General features: G+C 40.4%; 1 protein-coding gene across 1 annotated transcript in view; it reads right to left on the reverse strand.

Annotated features, from left to right (window-relative positions):
- Positions 1-11,153: 11,153 nt before the first annotated feature.
- GRIN2C (glutamate ionotropic receptor NMDA type subunit 2C) overlaps positions 11,154-19,039 on the reverse strand; it is a 33,794-nt gene continuing 25,908 nt past the window's right edge. Inside the window, exons 13-15 of the mRNA XM_069951865.1 lie at positions 12,622-12,854; positions 11,650-12,264; positions 11,154-11,300 (exon numbers count right to left, since the gene is read on the reverse strand). Coding sequence (XP_069807966.1) covers positions 11,154-11,300; positions 11,650-12,264; positions 12,622-12,854 — 995 coding nt within the window. The remainder of the gene's footprint in view (positions 11,301-11,649; positions 12,265-12,621; positions 12,855-19,039) is intronic.

Here is a 19,039-nt window from a genome sequence, read left to right on the forward strand (position 1 = left end):
ATAGATAGATAGATAGACAGATAGATAGATGGATAGATAGATGGATAGATACATAAATAGATAGATAGATAGATAGATAGATAGATAGATAGATAGATAGATAGAGCACAGTAAATAGGTGTATACATAGTGCTAATTATTCTTGGTGTACAGTACATTGTTATATACAACACCAGAATCCTACAAGGCTCCAATCTGTTAATGATAAATTATAACTGCATAAATTTAAGGTAAGAAAATACACTTTTTCAAGGCAAACTGACCATAAAAAAAAAAAAAACAGTTTAGTTTAATTTCAACTTACAAATATTTCTTGTGATACATGCAATTCTCTCACCTCTCTGCTCGCCACTGTCCTTGGTCCTGTAAAAAGGAGGGGGAATGGAGACAGACGCCATGGGTGTGGGGTGACAAAATTCTATTAGCATATGTAATTTATATGTAAATTAGGGGAGGGATAGGACAAAAAATGTTCAAGCCGAAGATTGTAATGGCAAATCGGAATTTTACGAACCGGTATTTCAGTAACAAGTTCAGACTACATACTGTAAAGGATTAAAGACAATCCTGCTTGGTTAATTCATATGTCATTGATAATGATGATTTGTATCTATAACCTGAATAACATTTGTTTGGCCTGTTTCATCCATTGGATCATTTAGATTTTGCACATTCAGTATCTCTATACTAAAGCTGTCTGAGGTGTTAGGTGTGGAGAGAATATTTGGGACTACTGTTAATAATAATAGTAGTCCTGGTTATAATTCCTTTTTCTGAGGTCATAACAGCTAAACATCAGACAAATCGTTCTGGTTCTGGTATTTGATTTTCCATTGACTTCCATTATTTTTTTTTAAAAAAGGTTTAGATAGAAGGGATCAATACGCATCTTTTTTTTTTATCATACACAAAAACATGGTTGACTATGTTTTTGTGTACATTAAAAAAAGGATGCATTTTGATCTGTTTTTTTTTTAATCCTTTTTTATTATTAAAGTCAATGGAAAAATGGATCAAAATGGATGGACACAAACACAGAACATACGTTTTTTTGTTCGTTGTTGTTCAAAATAAAAAAAAAAGGATGAAAAAAATTTCTTTTGTTATAAGCCACCATCAAATGTGCCACAAAGTAGCTTATTCCCTATCTCCCTATTCAAAACACATGCCCAATTCACTGACACATGTGTGCATGTGCATGCAGCAACCAGCAATACAGCAACCAATCACAGCTCACCATTCATTTCTCATATTGCTCTGGTAAAATAAAAGCTGAGCTGTGATTGGTTAATGGGCAAAACATTTCTGTCTGCATTGAAAAAAATGTATAGTATGGTACCATGTTAGCCAGAAAAATCCATATTGTGGTAAATACTTGTAATCAATGTATTTTAGGAGTGATACCTTTATTGGCCAACAAAAAATTGACAACTCTTGGTCAACTTGTTTCGGTATGTCCCTTTTTTGGTTGTTTCTCCTCTTACAAGTCATGTGATTGTTTGATCAAACGATCAAGCCATAGATCACCACCAATGCCCCCCAAGTGAGAAAAAAAACTAACAAAAAGACAACATAGGTATAGTGTTTTATATTTCCCTATTAACTTCCAGCTAACATGTGGCCACAGCGTTTTACACCAAAAAAAAAACAACAAACAAACCCAAAACACTATCTCGGTCAGTGATTGGCTGAGTCTCTGAAGTTTCACCGGTGGCTGCGGACAGGGGGCAGAGGCCAGGAAGATACCGGGGAGTGTGGACAGGTATGTATATACTTTAATATTTTCTTTACACAGTTGTCGGCCGGGCATCACTATTACACATAGCGTTGCCCAGTCAGTGGCCAATGGCTTTAAGTTAGAAACAAAAGACACGGTCAGCTGATCATCATTGTCTTTTATTACATTTTATTACATAGAGCCATAACCTGCCGTTTCGGCCTTTTTCGGTAGATTATCACTCCGTGAAATAGGACCTAAGACTACCACTATTTGGGGGTAGAGGTAGCAGCTTATCTTTATCTGTCCCCTAGGTTTTTGTTGGACTTTTTATTAAATTCTTTTAATGTATAAAACTGAGAAATAACACATTTATGATAAAACTTCATTGAAAGAACCACAGCTCACAGTAAACAATGGCGAGGGGGTAATGATCTTTTTATTCAAGTACATGTAAGACCAGAAATGGGATCCCACAGTCTGTGAACATGACTCAAGGTCATTGCCTTTTCCTTTCGAAGAGAAGCAGTTCACTACAGTACAAGGAGTCTGTATCATAGATTTCATGTATAATTAATTATATTGGAATCTTACACAACAAGGTGAAAGCTGCCATGTTCTGACAAACGTTCATTGTTATTGAGACACTTATTCTATGGATAAACCGATTAAGTGATAGCATTACAATTCAATACATATGAATGGTACAGCAGAAAATGCATAGATCTAGGTCAGGTGCAGTATGACTATAAGGCTCTGTTATGGCTTCTATCATAAACGGAAACCACAACATAGTGCTGGATCTATTACAGCACTAAAACCGGTGATAACCAATGGACCCAATTATTATGTGGTCTGTTTGGTTTTGCCATGGTGTCTCTTGTTTTGATGGAAAGAACAATGTGTGGTACTTGGCTTAAAAGGTGATTTTATAAGGTTGTCAACCACCATCAGCTCCAAGGAAGGTACAGTTTTGTTTTATACCCTAACAGCTCTCCAACAGTGTGTGCAGCCCTTTGGCTGGGTTCCTATCACCTTTTGTGCCTCTAAGGCTTGTATACATATCTATGCTTGGATTGTCACGGACCGCGTTTAGGTAATTTTCACAGCATTTTTGGGCCATTACATTTAATTGGCCTATGCCTGAGCACAGATACACTGGAACCGATTTTGCTGATGTATCTGTGCCTCAAACGCCCGTACGTGATATGAACCTAGTCTTAGCACCAAATAGATGTGACAGGTTTCCTTTAAATTGCCTGCTTGGAACTCCATTTGTGGCTACTTTAAGTGCTTTTACTACTTTATAATACATGTGGACTTTCTGTGTTACAGGCGAAAAGGTAAATATCTGGTATGCTTAAAGGGGAACTCCAGGGGACTTTAAATCATCTGGTAATTATAACTTTTTGATTTTTTTAAAAACCAACTCTTCCGCTACTTATCAGCTGCTATGTCTTGCATTATCATGCCGTGTAATACGGCTTTTATGATCCGAGCAATAAAAACCAGTGACCAACAACTTTTCAGGATAAACTGTCCTATGTGTGTACATGAAGCACTAGTTCTGCCCATTCTATCACCACTATACGGCAATTTCACCCCCCACCCTACAAACTCCATCCTTTTGTCAGCTTTTCCTATGCTCACCTGCAGTATGGATACAGACTAGCCTCCGTCCTGCTTCCTGTACACTATAAACACACTGGATATTGCAATCCTACCGCAATGTAGCAAACCTTCAGACATTTCCAGACCAGCACTGAACAATCTGGCCTGTGATTTCAGCCATTTTTCTGACCAGATCCTTTGCATATGATCTGCTTGCTTATCAGCACTTTCTGCTTGGCCCTCCGTAGGCTTGTATGGACAATGGAAGCCCCTCTCACTCTCCTGTTGACAACTTTCCATTAGTGATCGATGGAGGAGGGGGACGCCTGTGTAGAAAAGGAAGCTTTTTTTGCATACTAAAATCCAAAAGCCTTATATTCTCTTGTAATAGTACTACTACTACTACTACTACTTCTTGCATTTGTGTCATTTATATAAATTTTTGACATGTCCAGATATGTGAAAAGTTTAGATCACACTGTGTCTCAATCCTGGGACCTGTTTGTGAGCTATAACCAGGGAGAAAGTGTACAGCAGTGGGCTCTACTCCCCAGCTGCCTGATCTTATTACAGTAGTCAGCCTCCATTAAAGTCTATGGATCAGGCGGCATGTCGGGGAGTTAGGTGTGCTATCACATGATTCCCCCAATTATGACTTACACTAGCAGCGGGTCTATGGACAATATGTCAAAAATGTATATAAATCACAATAACAATTTGATTGTAGGTCAATTGTATTTTTTATTGGTAGCCTGGGATGAAATTCAGTGGCTTTATTCCAAAGTTTGTATTGTGTAGTGTTTTACTCACCATACTTAAAGGTTACACTCAGACTGCAGGTCTACCAGATTAAGCCTAGGCCACTATAATGTTGATAATGTTGTTTTTTTTTAGAACTATAGGGTTCCAAGAGTTACAAGAGAAGTGCAGACAGCCAGGTATACTGTAGGTACAACATACCCATCTGAATGAGGTAAATGGCTAGAGCCTCTGGGTACGAGGAAGGAAGACCCTTGTGAAGTATAAAGTTATATTGAGCTTAAGGCTGGGTTCACACTATGTATATTTCAGTCAGTATTGTGGTCCTCATATTGCAACCAAAACCAAGAGTGGATTAAAAACACTGAAAGGATCTGTTCACACAATGGTGAAATTGAGTGGGTGGCAGTCATATAACAGTAAATAACTGCCATTATTTCAATATAACAGCCGTTTTAAAATAACAGCAAATATTTGCCATTAAATGGCGGCCATCCACTCACTTTCAACATTGTGTGAACAGATCCTTTCTGTGTTTTCAATCCACTCCTGGTTTTGGTTGCCATATGAGGACCACAATACTGACTGAAATATACGTAGTGTGAACTGCCAAGTGTGTATATTTATAATATTTCCCTATGTAATGTATATGCTCATGGAGTGTGCTTATGGTTTTACAATTTTTGCCTTTGATTGTGCTTTAGACTGCATTTAAAGCGAAAGTATCACTTTAATTACAATAATAAGCTTTACATACAACCTTATAGATGCAAGTACGCTGAATCAGCTGATGCAATCCTTTTTCAATCAGTCGCCATCTTCCCGATATGAAAATTAGGTCCAATGGTGCACTGGAGGTGGGCCCGGCACCCCCAGGGCACAGATATCTCCTCCAGGTTACAGGCGCCTTCTTTCTCTCTCTGTCCCGCCTTCAGTTTCCTACCCTGGTTCTGTGTCCTGATCTTGGGCACCCTCATCATAGCGCGCTGATAAGGGTGCGCGTAGAGAGAAGAGAAGGTGCGTGTCACCTAGGGGAGATATCTGTGCACTGAGGGTGCCGGCCCACCTTCAGTGCACCACGGGGCTTCATTTGGAAAACATCTGGCAACCAGGCGATCTATTGAAAGAAGGATCGCACCAGCTGATTCAGTGCAGCTGCGTCTATATGGTCATATATGGTACATTTGCATTAATACATTTTAAGTATTTTATATAGGAAAAAATCATATTTGCATACTTGTATTTGAGTCTTTACACATAGATTTGAGCGCTTGTAGACGCACGCTAAGTGTTAGTTCACTCAGGTTTCGGTTTATCATAGAGTGTTTCAATGAAATATCTTTCTAAGTGTCAGCAATGAATGTATCAGTTCCAGTACCAGTAAGTAATCGGCTTTATGACAAATAGCTTATCTGCTTCACTGTCAGATAACTGCCATCATTCTTGACAGCTGTTGGACATAGTAATATAGTTTTCTGCTGTAGCATATATCATGCAAAGTCATACATTCATCCATTATACCTAAAGACGGCTTTTAAGATGATACTTAGCAGCAAAGCAAGACTTTATTTTACTACAGATTCAGTTTGTTGCTCCGTTCCCACGAACAAATACATAAAATCCCTGTATGCTTGTATACCGGTATGTGTAGTTCAGTGGCCCAGTATGCCCTGACCTTCTTTCACTATGGGTCTGTTGCTGCTAAAATACCATTGTACATACTGTAACCCCATATTATTATTATTATTATTATTATTATTATTATTATTATTAGGACGTGTTTGCTTTTCCAACCCCATTTTGTTTGAATGGCCATTCATATCGTATTGATAAGTTGTAATCTGCAGGGGAGCCTGGCAGACAGCAAGAGTATATTTCTCTCTCAGTTTCCCACAGGGAAAACGAACCATTGCATCGTGCCCCTTGTATTAAAGGGATGTCCATGTAGTGTGTTAAAACACTCTTTGTAACCCATCCCTGCTCTAGGTAATTGATAAAGACCCTTCTCTATCAACTATGAATCCCTTAAGGTTACGTTCACACTTACCAGATCCGCAGCAGAAAATCAGCTGCGGATCCGGTAAGTGTGAACGTACCCTTAAGGGATTCATAGTTGATAGAGAAGGGTCTTTATCAATTACCTAGAGCAGGGATGGGTTACAAAGAGTGTTTTAACACACTACATGGACATCCCTTTAATACCAGGGCAGCAGATCCGCAGCAGATTTAATTCAATTAACTGAACACAGCATCAAATCTGCACCATCAAATCTGCTGCGGATCTGCTGCGGATCCTGTAGGTGTGAACGCACCCTAAAAGGGTATTTAAAGACAAGTTTTCTAAACTTGATAGCCCCTTTAACCATTGCTGGTGCCACCCAGGGCATGCCCCTGAGTCCTCACCTCACTATATACCCTTATATTAAAAAACCTTATATGATCCTTATTAGAGATGAGCAAATTTACAGTATTAACAAAGCAAAGTGCTTTGTTACGCTTGACTGTCAGCTTGTCAGCTGATCCACTTTGGGTGCTTGGAAAAACTGAAAGCAACGCTGGGAAACTTCTCCCAGGACTGTATCCGGCTTTTCCAGGCACCCAGAGCGGAGCAGAGTTCAAAGGCAGCCGGCTGACAAGCTGACAGCCGAGCGAACAAAGCGCCTTACTTTGTTAGTGCTGTACATTTGCTCATCTCTCACCCTTACATTAAATAAAATGTGTATATGGAGGTTAACAAAAGGAAAGTATGCCTGGACTGCACAGTGGAAGGAATTTATGACTGTCTGTTAAGTCATTGTGTGATGCCACATCAGTTTTTATGACCATAATAGTCACCTACACCAATAATCATGAAGCTAGCATTAATCATGATTATTGGCCAATTAGTGTCCATCTAATTATTGCAGGTGTGTAATTGTGCTCATCCACTTATCCAGGATACTGAATAAACCAGTGAGGAGCTGGGAACCTCTGGGTAATGGCAAGTATTGCTTGTGATACTTTGACTTCACAGAGCAGAACTGATTGCTAATCCCATTGAAATAAGTAAAATGTTAGTAGTAGGTGGTAAAAACCTGATCATTACCAATGCAGCCAGCACCTGAACTTGCAGCTAACAATCACTAAAGATTCTCTGGAAATTATGGCCAACATCTTGACTTAAAGGGGTAACTCCAGGTGGATTAGTCAATTATGGCATGTTTGACATCGTTTTAAATGCTTTCTGGGTCACATTACGGTCCGTGTATAATTATGTGTCTAGTAGGTTGTTAGAGATGCTCAATTACCACTGGACAAACACAGTCAATACCAATGAACACTAAGACCACCCTGTGCGCTAGGCAGCGATGCTTTATGTAAATGTTACGGATTACATCATAACCAATCATGCCACCAATAATTATTTTTACAGCATCACAATTGACCAATCATGAATAATAGTTTTATCATTAATTTTCTCCTTCGTTTACATTGACCAAGTGAATCATTAGAATAATTGGTGAGTATAAATGGGGATCACGGCGACGTGGTTTGCCTCTATTGGGAAAACCGTGAAGGTGATGGCAATGATGAAATACTTGTTATTGCTTGTGATACTTCTACAGTGTCAAATACTGAAACATAGCATTGGTATTTAAAATTGACTAAAAAATGCTAAATTAAATATAGATATAAAAATAAGTATCTATATGTAGGTGATTTAGTCTTATCTGTACCTAAGAACCTTACTTCAATGCTATTGCTACTTGACAGTGAGCTTTTTATCTTTGGCATAAAAGAAAAAAAATGTTGTTTTTGTTTAGAAGACAGAAAAACCTATAAGATGGGGAACATAAAAGGCACTGTATCTGTCTGGAATAAAGGGCTACTTAAAGGGGTTATCCAGGGTTTGTGTGTGGTATTATAACTGATTTCCATTCACTTCAATGGAACTGAGCTTTAAAACCACACTAAAACTGAGGACAGGAGAGTTGCTGTATTTGGAAGAACAATCCCTAAGCCTGAACAATGCCTTTAACTTCTTTTAAACAGCTTAGAATAGTGGCAAATAATAAAATATCGCCATACTCACCTTACCAATACTGGCTACAGTACTTTTATTCTGATGGTCCTGAGTTCCACCAGACTCTTTTTGCAGCCAATCACTGGTTTTATCTAGTCACCACTGCAGCCAATGATTGCCCGCAGTGGTCACGTCTGTGTCAAAAGGTGAGTATAACTTATTTAATTCTATAATTTTCGACCATTCAGAGCCATTTAACAACCATGCAATCGTTTAATGCATTTATATCTCTACAGGAAGAATAAAATTTCCCACCCCAGCTTATTATATAGTATTTTGTCAGTGGTTGATCGGGTATCTACTGAAAAAAGATTAAAGTCTCAGCTAAAATAAATATTGAAAAATCAGAATATCTTTTGTTAAAGGTTATATACGTTATTTTTGGACTAGTTTTATCTAAAACAACTTAATAAAGCAACTGTGTAAATATTCTTGATATATTCTTAATATATCCTTTTATGTATACAGCTAGAGATGAGCGAACTTCAAGCACATTTGGATTTATCTGAACCCTTGGCATTTGTCTACCAGTGGCTGAAGTAGCCGAATGCAGTTTTGAGGTTGCCTGGAAAACATAGATGCAGCCATTGGGTAAAGGCTGTATCCATATTTTCCAGGACTCCCTAGGGCTGCATCCAACTTCTTAAGCCACTAAATGCAGAGAGTTTGGGTTGGGATGAACCCGAACATAATCATCTCTATGTACAGCTATTATGCAAAGCTTCCATAGTGTTATCCTGCCGTTACATCTTCTTCCATTTCTCCCCTACATATTGATATCATACTGTACATTTAGTCATTTAGTAGTAAGTGTAGTACAGAATTGCAGAATTGGCCTACAAAAATTTAGGACTGCATCGGCGCTGTAGACCCTAACTGATATTTATGGTCAAGAATATTTAAGAAAACTGACATCTCTGAACAACTAAGAAATCTGCCCACACATGTAAATTGTACCACGCACATACAATACCATTTTTTATCGCTATTTCTGTACTTGTAAAAATTACTTTTTGTCAAACTTTCACAGTGTCACAGTGGTGTGTCTGGCCTGAGACACTGATGATGCCCACTCTGCATAGCTGTTCTCCTCTCTGCCTCCTCACAGTGAGATTGACAAGAAGTGCTCCCACATTAAAGATAGCCGCCCTTCATCCCTGTTCTCCACTTCCCCTCCTTACAGTGAGATTGACAAGAAGTGCTCTCACATTAAAGATAGCCGCCCTGCAGTGCCGCTCCATTCTCCGCCTCCTCACAGAGGGATTGACAAGAAGTGCCCTCACATTAATGATAGCCGCCCTGCAGTGCCGCTCCATTCTCCGCCTCCTCACAGAGGGATTGACAAGAAGTGCCCTCACATTAATGATAGCCGCCCTGCAGTGCCGCTCCATTCTCCGCCTCCTCACAATGAGATTGACAAGCAGTGCCCTCACATTAATGATAGCCGCCTTGCAGTGCCGCTCCACTCTCTGCCTCCTCACAGAGGGATTGACAAGCAGTGCCCTCACATTAATGATAGCCGCCTTGCAGTGCCGCTCCATTCTCCGCCTCCTCACAATGAGATTGACAAGCAGTGCCCTCACATTAATGATAGCCGCCCTGCAGTGCCGCTCCATTCTCCGCCTCCTCACAATGAGATTGACAAGCAGTGCCCTCACATTAATGATAGCCGCCTTGCAGTGCCGCTCCACTCTCTGCCTCCTCACAGAGGGATTGACAAGCAGGCCTCTCACAGAAATGATAGCCTCCTTGCAGTGCCGCTCCACTCTCTGCCTCCTCACAGAGGGATTGACAAGCAGGCCTCTCACAGAAATGATAGCCTCCTTGCAGTGCCCTTCCACCTCCTCACATTAATATTGACAAGCAGGCCTCTCACATTGATAACTGCTCTGCAACGCTGCTCCCTCCTTTGCCTTCTCATAGGCAGGGCTCTCACATTGATGATGGCCATGCTGCTGCACCACCTCTTGCTATCTCTTAATGCTCTCTCTGCCTCCTCACAGCGTGACTAACTAGCAGGGTTCTCAGTAACGTTGTGAGGAGGCATAGGGGGCATTATGAGGTAGCGGAAGGCAGCACAGCAGCATTGTGCAGGAGCAGGCATTGTGAAGGAGAGAGGGACGTATCACAGACACGCCACTGTGACCCTGTGATACAAAAACTACCATCAGAAACAGAGACGCCATGATACTGTATGTGCGTACTACTATGAATGCATGTGGCGGTTTTATTAGTGATTATAACTATTTAATACAAGGGCACTTAAAATAAACTGCAAAGTAAAGAGACAGATGTCGCTGGTTAAATCTAAATAATAGTAATAGGTTTTTTTTGGATTTCGATGGCAGATAAGCAGGTACATCTCCATCAATAGTCTAACATTACTGGTGCTTATAGTATAGTTGTCATTTTATATTGCTGTTACCTATGAATAAAGCCTCTGGCAGACAACTCTGAGCAACATTTTCCAGGTTATGTATTGAACCAGTTAAGTAACTTTATTAATACATTGCATTATTATTATCTTGATTTGGATTTACGCCCTGGATTATAGTCTTGAAGGCTTCAGAAATGAAAAAGTCCATACTGCCTCAGTTTTAGTGCAGCCCTTGCTCTGGTGGTTGTATTTTGGGTAGTGTTGTCTGTACACCAGGGCACTGTACAGTAAAGACTAAGGAGAAAAGCATCTGAGGACAAGCTTATTGACTGTTTCCAGTGACAACTAGCAGAATTCTGTGAATGCAGCTCTGACCACAATGAAGGATGTAACTCAGGGTCAGCACAAAATACGTAAAACCGAATCTTACTCGTTACTCAAATTTTTAAATAGATTATAGAGCTGCAAATGTGGGCATACCCTTTAATGTAAAGTGACAATATGATTCATAGTTCAAATTCATACCTAATCCATTCCATTGACAACACCACAAAAGCCTTTTTCTGGATAGGTATAAAGAATTTCACAGACCTCTATATATTTGTCCTGCACCTGAGCGTCAGCAGTCAAATATGATCCTTTAAGTCTGGCACAGTTCTTATTGTCATAATACACACAGGTATTCCATAAATGTCACACTTCTGATTCCCAGCTAATTCTCCTCCATGCTTCAGTAGGATGGTGGAATCTTGCTCTGCCACCTGGAAATGTTCCTAAAGATGAAGAGGAAGGATTCCTATTATTTCCCATGTGGGAGTAACACACAGTCCTTCCTAGAGTAGCCATGCTAAAAACAGTGTGTGGGTCTCTGTTGGTTAAGGTGGATGGTATGGCATGTGGGGAGACTGTCTCCTGTAAACATGCTTTATGTTGGGAAGACTTATAGGAAGCAGGATATTTACCACCTCTATGCCTCATAGGAAAGCTATTGCTGTCGCTGCAGAAAGAGCATACATGGGAGGTATGAGGAAGAGAACAGTATAAAGGCCCACCACATCTTTGATGTAGCCTCAAGTTTTCCCTTTCGAGGGGATCACACAACAGATAAGGCCTTCTCGATACTCGCCTTGGAACAGGGGATGGGCACCAAGCTCTGCAGTGTGGAGAGGAAACTGTGGAAGTAGTTTGTGGTCTGTGCATTGGCTCCAGTCTTTTGCTTATCGTCAGATGGGAAATATCACAAGGGCCGCTGGCAATGCCTAGTTTTGTCTCCTGTATGCTTCCATTTTGTGAGACAAGGGACACCTGAGGGACATTCTCCTGACATCGGAACATATGTGTTGTTGTGGAGGTGGGATCAATCTCATCTGGTGGAAAGCAAGCTCCATGAGAAGATCTTAGTGCAGGAGAAAGAAGGGGTCCACTTGGTGTATGGCTTACAGTTGCCACAGGTTTGGTGATGATACCACACTGAGGGGAAGGAATGGTTTGAGTTGGCTGCTGTGATCCTTGGACAGAGAAAGCAGCTTGAAGACTTGCACTCCGCTGTCTCCATGTACGTAGAGCATGAGATGCAGTCTCCAGGGAGCCCCCAACTCCAGAAGAAGAAACCAGATCCCTTGCTGTTTGTAGTACCCTTAAAACATTGGCTGGTACAGGTGTGCCTGTCACGTCTGGGTCAGGGCATGCAGGACTACGGGATGGACTCTGAACACCACGAAAACAACTGTATATCCCCTACAGATTTAAGAGCAGAAACGATAAAGTTAATTTAGAAAAACAATAGTTTATGTCCTTTAGCTGGCAAAGACGTTTCATAAATAGCCTAAGGTCTCAAATTTATAGCTGCAGTGTACAATGTACATGTCAATGTTGTAGTAACGTGGCCATTTTAATAAATGTAATTTTTCCTTTTTTTCATCTTATAAGGATATTTTTTCACTCCTTGATGGAAATGATAGGTCACCTTTATAAGACCCTGGAGTTAACTCCCCACTTACATAAATATCTTTCTTTGCCAAATCTCCATTGTTTTTGTATAGCTAATTCAGTTTAGTATTATACCAAAGTATCTAAATTCTACATTCTTCTTACCCGACTAATCCCCAGCAGACTCTGTTCCACACAAGAACTGGGTACACAGTGTCTCATTCTCCAGTACACAAGGTGTTCCCAAGAGAAGACTAGAAGACTTAACCCCATAGCCACCAGTAGCATATAGAAGACTCCAGCCATGTTGTCGATGTCCAATTTACTGCTTACTGCTTCATTCTTCTCATTTTGACAAATGCCTGATAACCACACTGTCTCCAGTCTCTGGGTGTCACCTTAAAGAAAATTAGACAGTTACTGAATTGACTTGACTACTCACTATGCAGAGAAGCTGGAAATAAATGCAGAATAGAACAATGTGCCATTACAAGTTATTGGGTACAAGTAATCCAACTTTAATTCGCTCACCTTGGATGGTTATGCACAGCGTACAACAATGTATCATGCATTAAGAAGAAGAACGTGTTCTGCTCTCTCTGGTACCGATAGAAGATTCACGGAGGAATGGTATCTTTTAGAAAGAAATTTGGTGCATAAGAGGCGCCAAACTGTTGGCATATAGGTTGGTGCTTCCCATATACCAGTGTTCTCTCTAAAGGATGCAATTCCTCCTTGAATGTAGCATTTGACTATGACCTGTTGAGCTGTGTTACCACCGTATGTGCCAGTTTACCATAACAACAGGGCAGTAGTACTTGTGGTAATGTATAACTGTATCCCGCATTGACAAGTTCTGTAGTTATTAAGAAGTTTCTTAAGATAACAATAAAAAAGAAATTATATAAGAACAGTCGAGATGGACCAGGTGGATGCTTTCTGCTGTATCTTTCTATTATATGGACATTATTCATTGGTCCAGGTATTTTTATTTGAAATCAGGAAAGTAAACCCTAAGCCTAACTGTTACATAGGAGTTTAGTTTTTACCTTGTTCTGGATCAACACTGCTGGATAATAAGATAAAGGGGAACTTCAACTCCCTCCAGTCCTGCGTTGTTAGTCAGGGTAAACTCCGCTCCTGAGCACTATTAGGAGCACTGCTGCATCATCTGGCCCGCCACATTCAATGATTATCATTAGAAGGGCTCCTAAAGGTGCTCCGGAGTGGAATTTACCCCGACTAACAGCGACCGGAGTCATTGTAATCCCTTAGATTGATGTCAGGATTTCCTTTATCTTTATCACATCCACTGGGGCTCTAGAGTGACAATGGCATTAAACAGAAAGTGAGTGGAGGGGTATAAAAAAGGCCATAAAAAGGACATAAGGCAATACGGCCTCACCCACAACATCAGTTTTTTCTTGGGACCTCAGAAATCAGGATCAGTGATATCCTGGAGAAACCATCCATATGACATGTGACGCATCTGTTTTTGTGGATCTGGTTGAGGGTAATAGATGGCCTATGGGAAGAGTCTGCCTAGGGGTTGCCAGGCAATGCTTCAGTAAACACAGACAGCACGTGGATGGTGCATCCGAATGCCGTCTGTTTAAAACAGACCCGTTGACTTCTATTGGAGTCTCCAATTGGCGGCCAAAAACAGATCAGTTTTTAAAACAGATGTGTGGACAACACCATAGAAATTAATGGGTTAATGAGGTTAGCCTCACCCAGCATATTGAAAATGGAAGTGTTCAACTACACTACCGTTTAAAAGTTTGGGGTCACATTGAAATGTCCTTATTTTTGAAGGAAAAGCACTGTACTTTCAATGAAGATAACTTTAAACTAGTCCTAACTTTAAACAAATACACTCTATACATTGCTAATGTGGTAAATGACTATTCTAGCTGCAAATGTCTGGTTTTTGGTGCAATAACTACATAGGTGTATAGAGGCCCATTTCCAGCAACTATCACTCCAGTTTTCTAATGGTACAATGTGTTTGCTCATTGGCTCAGAAGGCTAATTGATGATTAGAAATCACACATTTGAAAACAGTCTAGCTTGTTACAGAAGCTACAAAACTGACCTTCCTTTGAACAGATTGTGTTTCTGGAGAATGACATTTGTGGGGTCAATTAAACGCTCAAAATGGCTAGAAAAAGAGAACTTTCATCTGAAACTCGACAGTCTATTCTTGTTCTTAGAAATGAAGGCTATTCCATGCGAGAAATTGCTAAGAAATTAAAGATTTCCTACAACGGTGTGTACTACTCCCTTCAGAGGACAGCACAAACAGACTCTAACCAGAGTAGAAAAAGAAATGGGAGGCCGCGTTGCACAACTAAGCAAGAAGATAAGCACATTAGAGTCTCTAGTTTGAGAAACAGACGCCTCACAGGTCCCCAACTGGCATCTTCATTAAATAGTACCCGCAAAACACCAGTGTCAACATCTACAGTGAAGAGGCGGCTGCGGGATTTTTGGCTTCAGGGCAGAGTGGCAAAGAAAAAGCCATATCTGAGACTGGCCAATAAAAGAAAAAGATTAAGATGGGCAAAAGAACACAGACATTGGACAGAGGAAGACTGGAAAAAAGTGTTGTGGACGGATGAATCCAAGTTTGAGGTGTTTGGATCACAAAGAAGAACGTTTGTGAGACGCAGAACAAATGAAAAGATGCTGGAAGAATGCCTGACGCCATCTGTTAAGCATGGTGGAGGTAATGTGATGGTCTGGGGTTGCTTTGGTGCTGGTAAGGTGGGAGATTTGTACAGGGTAAAAGGGATTCTGAATAAGAATAAGAATGACCCTAAACACACCTCCAAATTGTGCAAGAACTATTTACAGCAGAAGCAGGCAGCTGGTATTCTATCATAGGTAATGGAGTGGCCAGCGCAGTCACCAGATCTGAACCCCATTGAGCTGTTGTGGGAGCAGCTTGACCATATGGTACGCCAGAAGTGGCCATCCAACCAATTCAACTTGTGGGAGCTGCTTCTAGAAGTGTAGGGTGCAATTTCTCCAGCTTACCTCAACAGATTAATAGCTAGAATACCAAAGGTGTGCATTAATAGCTAGAATACCAAAGGTGTGCAATGCTGTAATTGCTGCAAAAGGAGGATTCTTTGACAAAAGCAAAGTTTGATGTAAAAACAATGTTATTTCAAATACATATCATTATTTCTAACCTTGTCAATGTCTTGACTCTATCTTCTATTCATTTCACAACGTATGGTGGTGAATAAGTGTGACTTTTCATGGAAAACACAAAATTGTTTGGGTGACCCCAAACTTTTGAACGGTAGTGTACCTACCAAGTACAGAAAACCATAACATTATTGTTTCAATTTACCATAGTCTTTAACTACTTACTTGCACCATCACAGGCACTGTACCTTACACCAGCAAGGAGACATACATACAGGATGTACCTTGGGGGAATCCTACCACCATCAATCCTCCTATCACTGTGCTAGCCCAAGAAGTGTTGAAGATCTGGTGGAAAGTGATCACATTGGGACCACTGTAAACCGTACTGTGACTGCCATGACCAGACATTATCAACCGAGGACTACTACCTTCCAGCTACCGTCCCACTGGGCAGAAAGAATGTACCAATAAAAGGTGACAAATCTATCCAACTTTTTAAGCTCTTCTGAATAAAAGTTCTATGGTGCTGTCTACTATAGAAATGAAGTCTTGCCCCATGATTAATTGCCAGGGCTTCCAGATCCATAGGCATAATGTGAAAGGAATTCAAAGTGTACAGCTAAAATAGTGTAATTCTTTTTTATTGCAATCTCTTTTTATTAATCCTGGAAACTTTCTATGCATACAAATTGAAATTAGGGCACAATATACTGTTCACAGAAAATGACAAAGTAGACGAATAAATATCCAACTTAAGGTCACCCAAAGTGCCATACACAGATTGCTTATGGTGGTTTTGTATTGTGGAACTGTGGTTCATTTAGAGCAGGAATGGGAAACCTTCTGTACTTGCTGTTGAAAAACTACAATTTCCATCATGCCTGGGTAGCATGACCTTGACATAACATTCTTGTATTGACTCTTTTTGCTTACTTTTGTTTTTCCTATTTCTTTCCCTTGTACTTAGGCACACGTTCAGTATCTTTTTCCATGTCCGTCGACTCCTCCCACTATCCACCCATACAATCCGCTATAAATTACTGATTGGGCATCTGCAGTTTTTGCCTCCATATTTCCTTAAATCCGTTTTTTAGAAATACAATCTTTCATCATGTGACTAACGACTCATCTTTATTTTTTTTACAGAAATACGGATGCCAAAAAAAGGTTACAATTCATAGAAAATAGCGGATCCCATTATTTCTATGAGAGAATCCACAAAAAAATCTGTGTTCTTCTTTCTCAGGATTGGCTTGCGTCCTTCTACTGATTGTGTGACTAGCCCAATAGACATCAATGTGCACTAACTCAAGTAAGGAAATGCGAATCCGTAGATCACGATACTTGTGAATAAGAGCTAAGATAGGAAAGGACCATTGCACAATCGGAGGTTGCTATCTAAGGTGGATTGCCCAAATAGGTGGGTGGAAATAGGGCTAGATGTCTTTCCCCTGACAACTATTGTATATCAGCAGAATACCCAGAAAAACTGCAATAAAAATATCTCAAAATACCAATCCCCTCCCAATGAAGAAAGTGGTCAGTATGAGCTGGATCAAGATTGTGAACAGTACTATTAATAGTAACAATTTTGTACCATTACTGCAGGGACAAGTTTAAACATTGTCTTTAACTGAATGTTTGACACACAGTTCCAAATTCACATTCATCATTTCCAGCACAATATTTTAAGTTCAACATTTAATTAGTATGCAGTTGGATCCTAGGCTCCCTCTAGTGGTGACTGCAGATAGCCAGTTTGTCATTTAATTCTGTATTACTGCAGTGGATGTGGAGCTCTATATCAGAGCAAAAAAAAAATTCAAACCCCTTTATATAGACAAATCTAACCTGCTAATAGCCCCCTATTGCACACGGGGCATAGAGGCGGAAGGTATATCTGTTACCCTTCTCCTCAACTCTGTTCCTGTGCTGTTAGCTTTCAAATCGTTGGAGCCCCATTAGGAGCACTGCCCCATACCCATTGCACATTTTTGCCTTATGCATGCAGAAATTCAGTGGCATAACCAACTGTCATACTTTCTATGCCTCCAGGCACACTCAAGCATAGCATACATTCAAACAGCCATATTGCTTGCGTGCACCATACTGCTCTGTACTCCAGCACAGCATTGTGTCTGGGTGCAAATAAGTGAGATAAGTGACAAGCAGTAGCATGGCTGACCATTCCCGTTCAGACACTTTTTTGCATGCATAGCACTGGGCTAGCCTCTGTACTGTATCCAAGTGAGGCGAGACTAGATAGATTTTTTTAAAACCTTATCTACATAACTATGTAACACTGATTAAAAACAGGTCCATCCATTTGGATTTATTTATCTGGAAAATAAATATCCCAATAAAGGATTCATAGGCTAAAATGCAGATAAGTGAGCCTCATAAATGACAAATACAGGAATGACAGGAATAGTGCACTGTACTGTCCATTCATATATTTGTACATTGTGATCAGATCGCCCCTAAGACGTCTTTTAAGATGTTTTTCTTAATTAAATAGCCCCAAGCGTGATAACCTGTCTTGGTACTATAACCCGCCCATTCCCTTAATGACCTTTGTTGCCCTCCTCTGTACCCGCTCCAGTTCAGCCATGTCCCTCTTATATACTGGTGCCCAAAACTGTACACAGTATTCCATGTGTGGTCTGACCCGTGATTTATAAAGAGGCAAAACTATGGGGGAGATTTATCAAACATGGTGTTAAGTGAAACTGGCTCAGTTGCCCCTAGCAACCAACCAGATTCCACCTTTCATTTTCCAGAGTCTGAGGAATGAATCGTGGGATTTGATTGGTTGCTAGGAGTAACTGAGCCAGTTTCACTTTACACCATGTTTGATAAATCTCCCTTATTATTTCTATAGCCCAAATGTGATCTATACTTTTGAGATATCTGGACAATATGTCAAAAGTTTATATAAATTAAACTAACATTTAATTCTTTAAAGGTGGTGTCACACTTGTTGGGTTAAGTCAGTGTGATTTAAAGAATGTATATTATCCCTAGTCATGTCATCTGCCATTGGACTTTTCTCTGTAAGGGTGGGTTCATACTACGGAATTCTCGCAGACAATGTCCACGGAATTCCGTCGTGTGCCCACGCGCACGGGCGCACGCCTTTCTGCCGGCTCCATTGACACCATTCTATGGGCCGGCATATTCCGCTATCTGCAGAAAGAAGTGACATGTCACTTCCTTTGGCGGACAGCAGAATACGCCGGCCCAAAGATGGAGCCGGCGGAAATTCCGCGGAATTCCGCAGTATGAACCCACCCTAAATACAATAGAAAAGAAGGTATTTACTAGATTGGCCTATTGCTCACCACCCCCTCACCTTTATACCCAGTAACTTTTTATCATCTACTTCATTTGTTCACCATTCAACTTTTTATGCAAGTATTATGCA

This window comes from Dendropsophus ebraccatus, chromosome 14, assembly GCF_027789765.1.
Source record: "Dendropsophus ebraccatus isolate aDenEbr1 chromosome 14, aDenEbr1.pat, whole genome shotgun sequence".
NCBI classification, from domain to species: domain Eukaryota; kingdom Metazoa; phylum Chordata; class Amphibia; order Anura; family Hylidae; genus Dendropsophus; species Dendropsophus ebraccatus.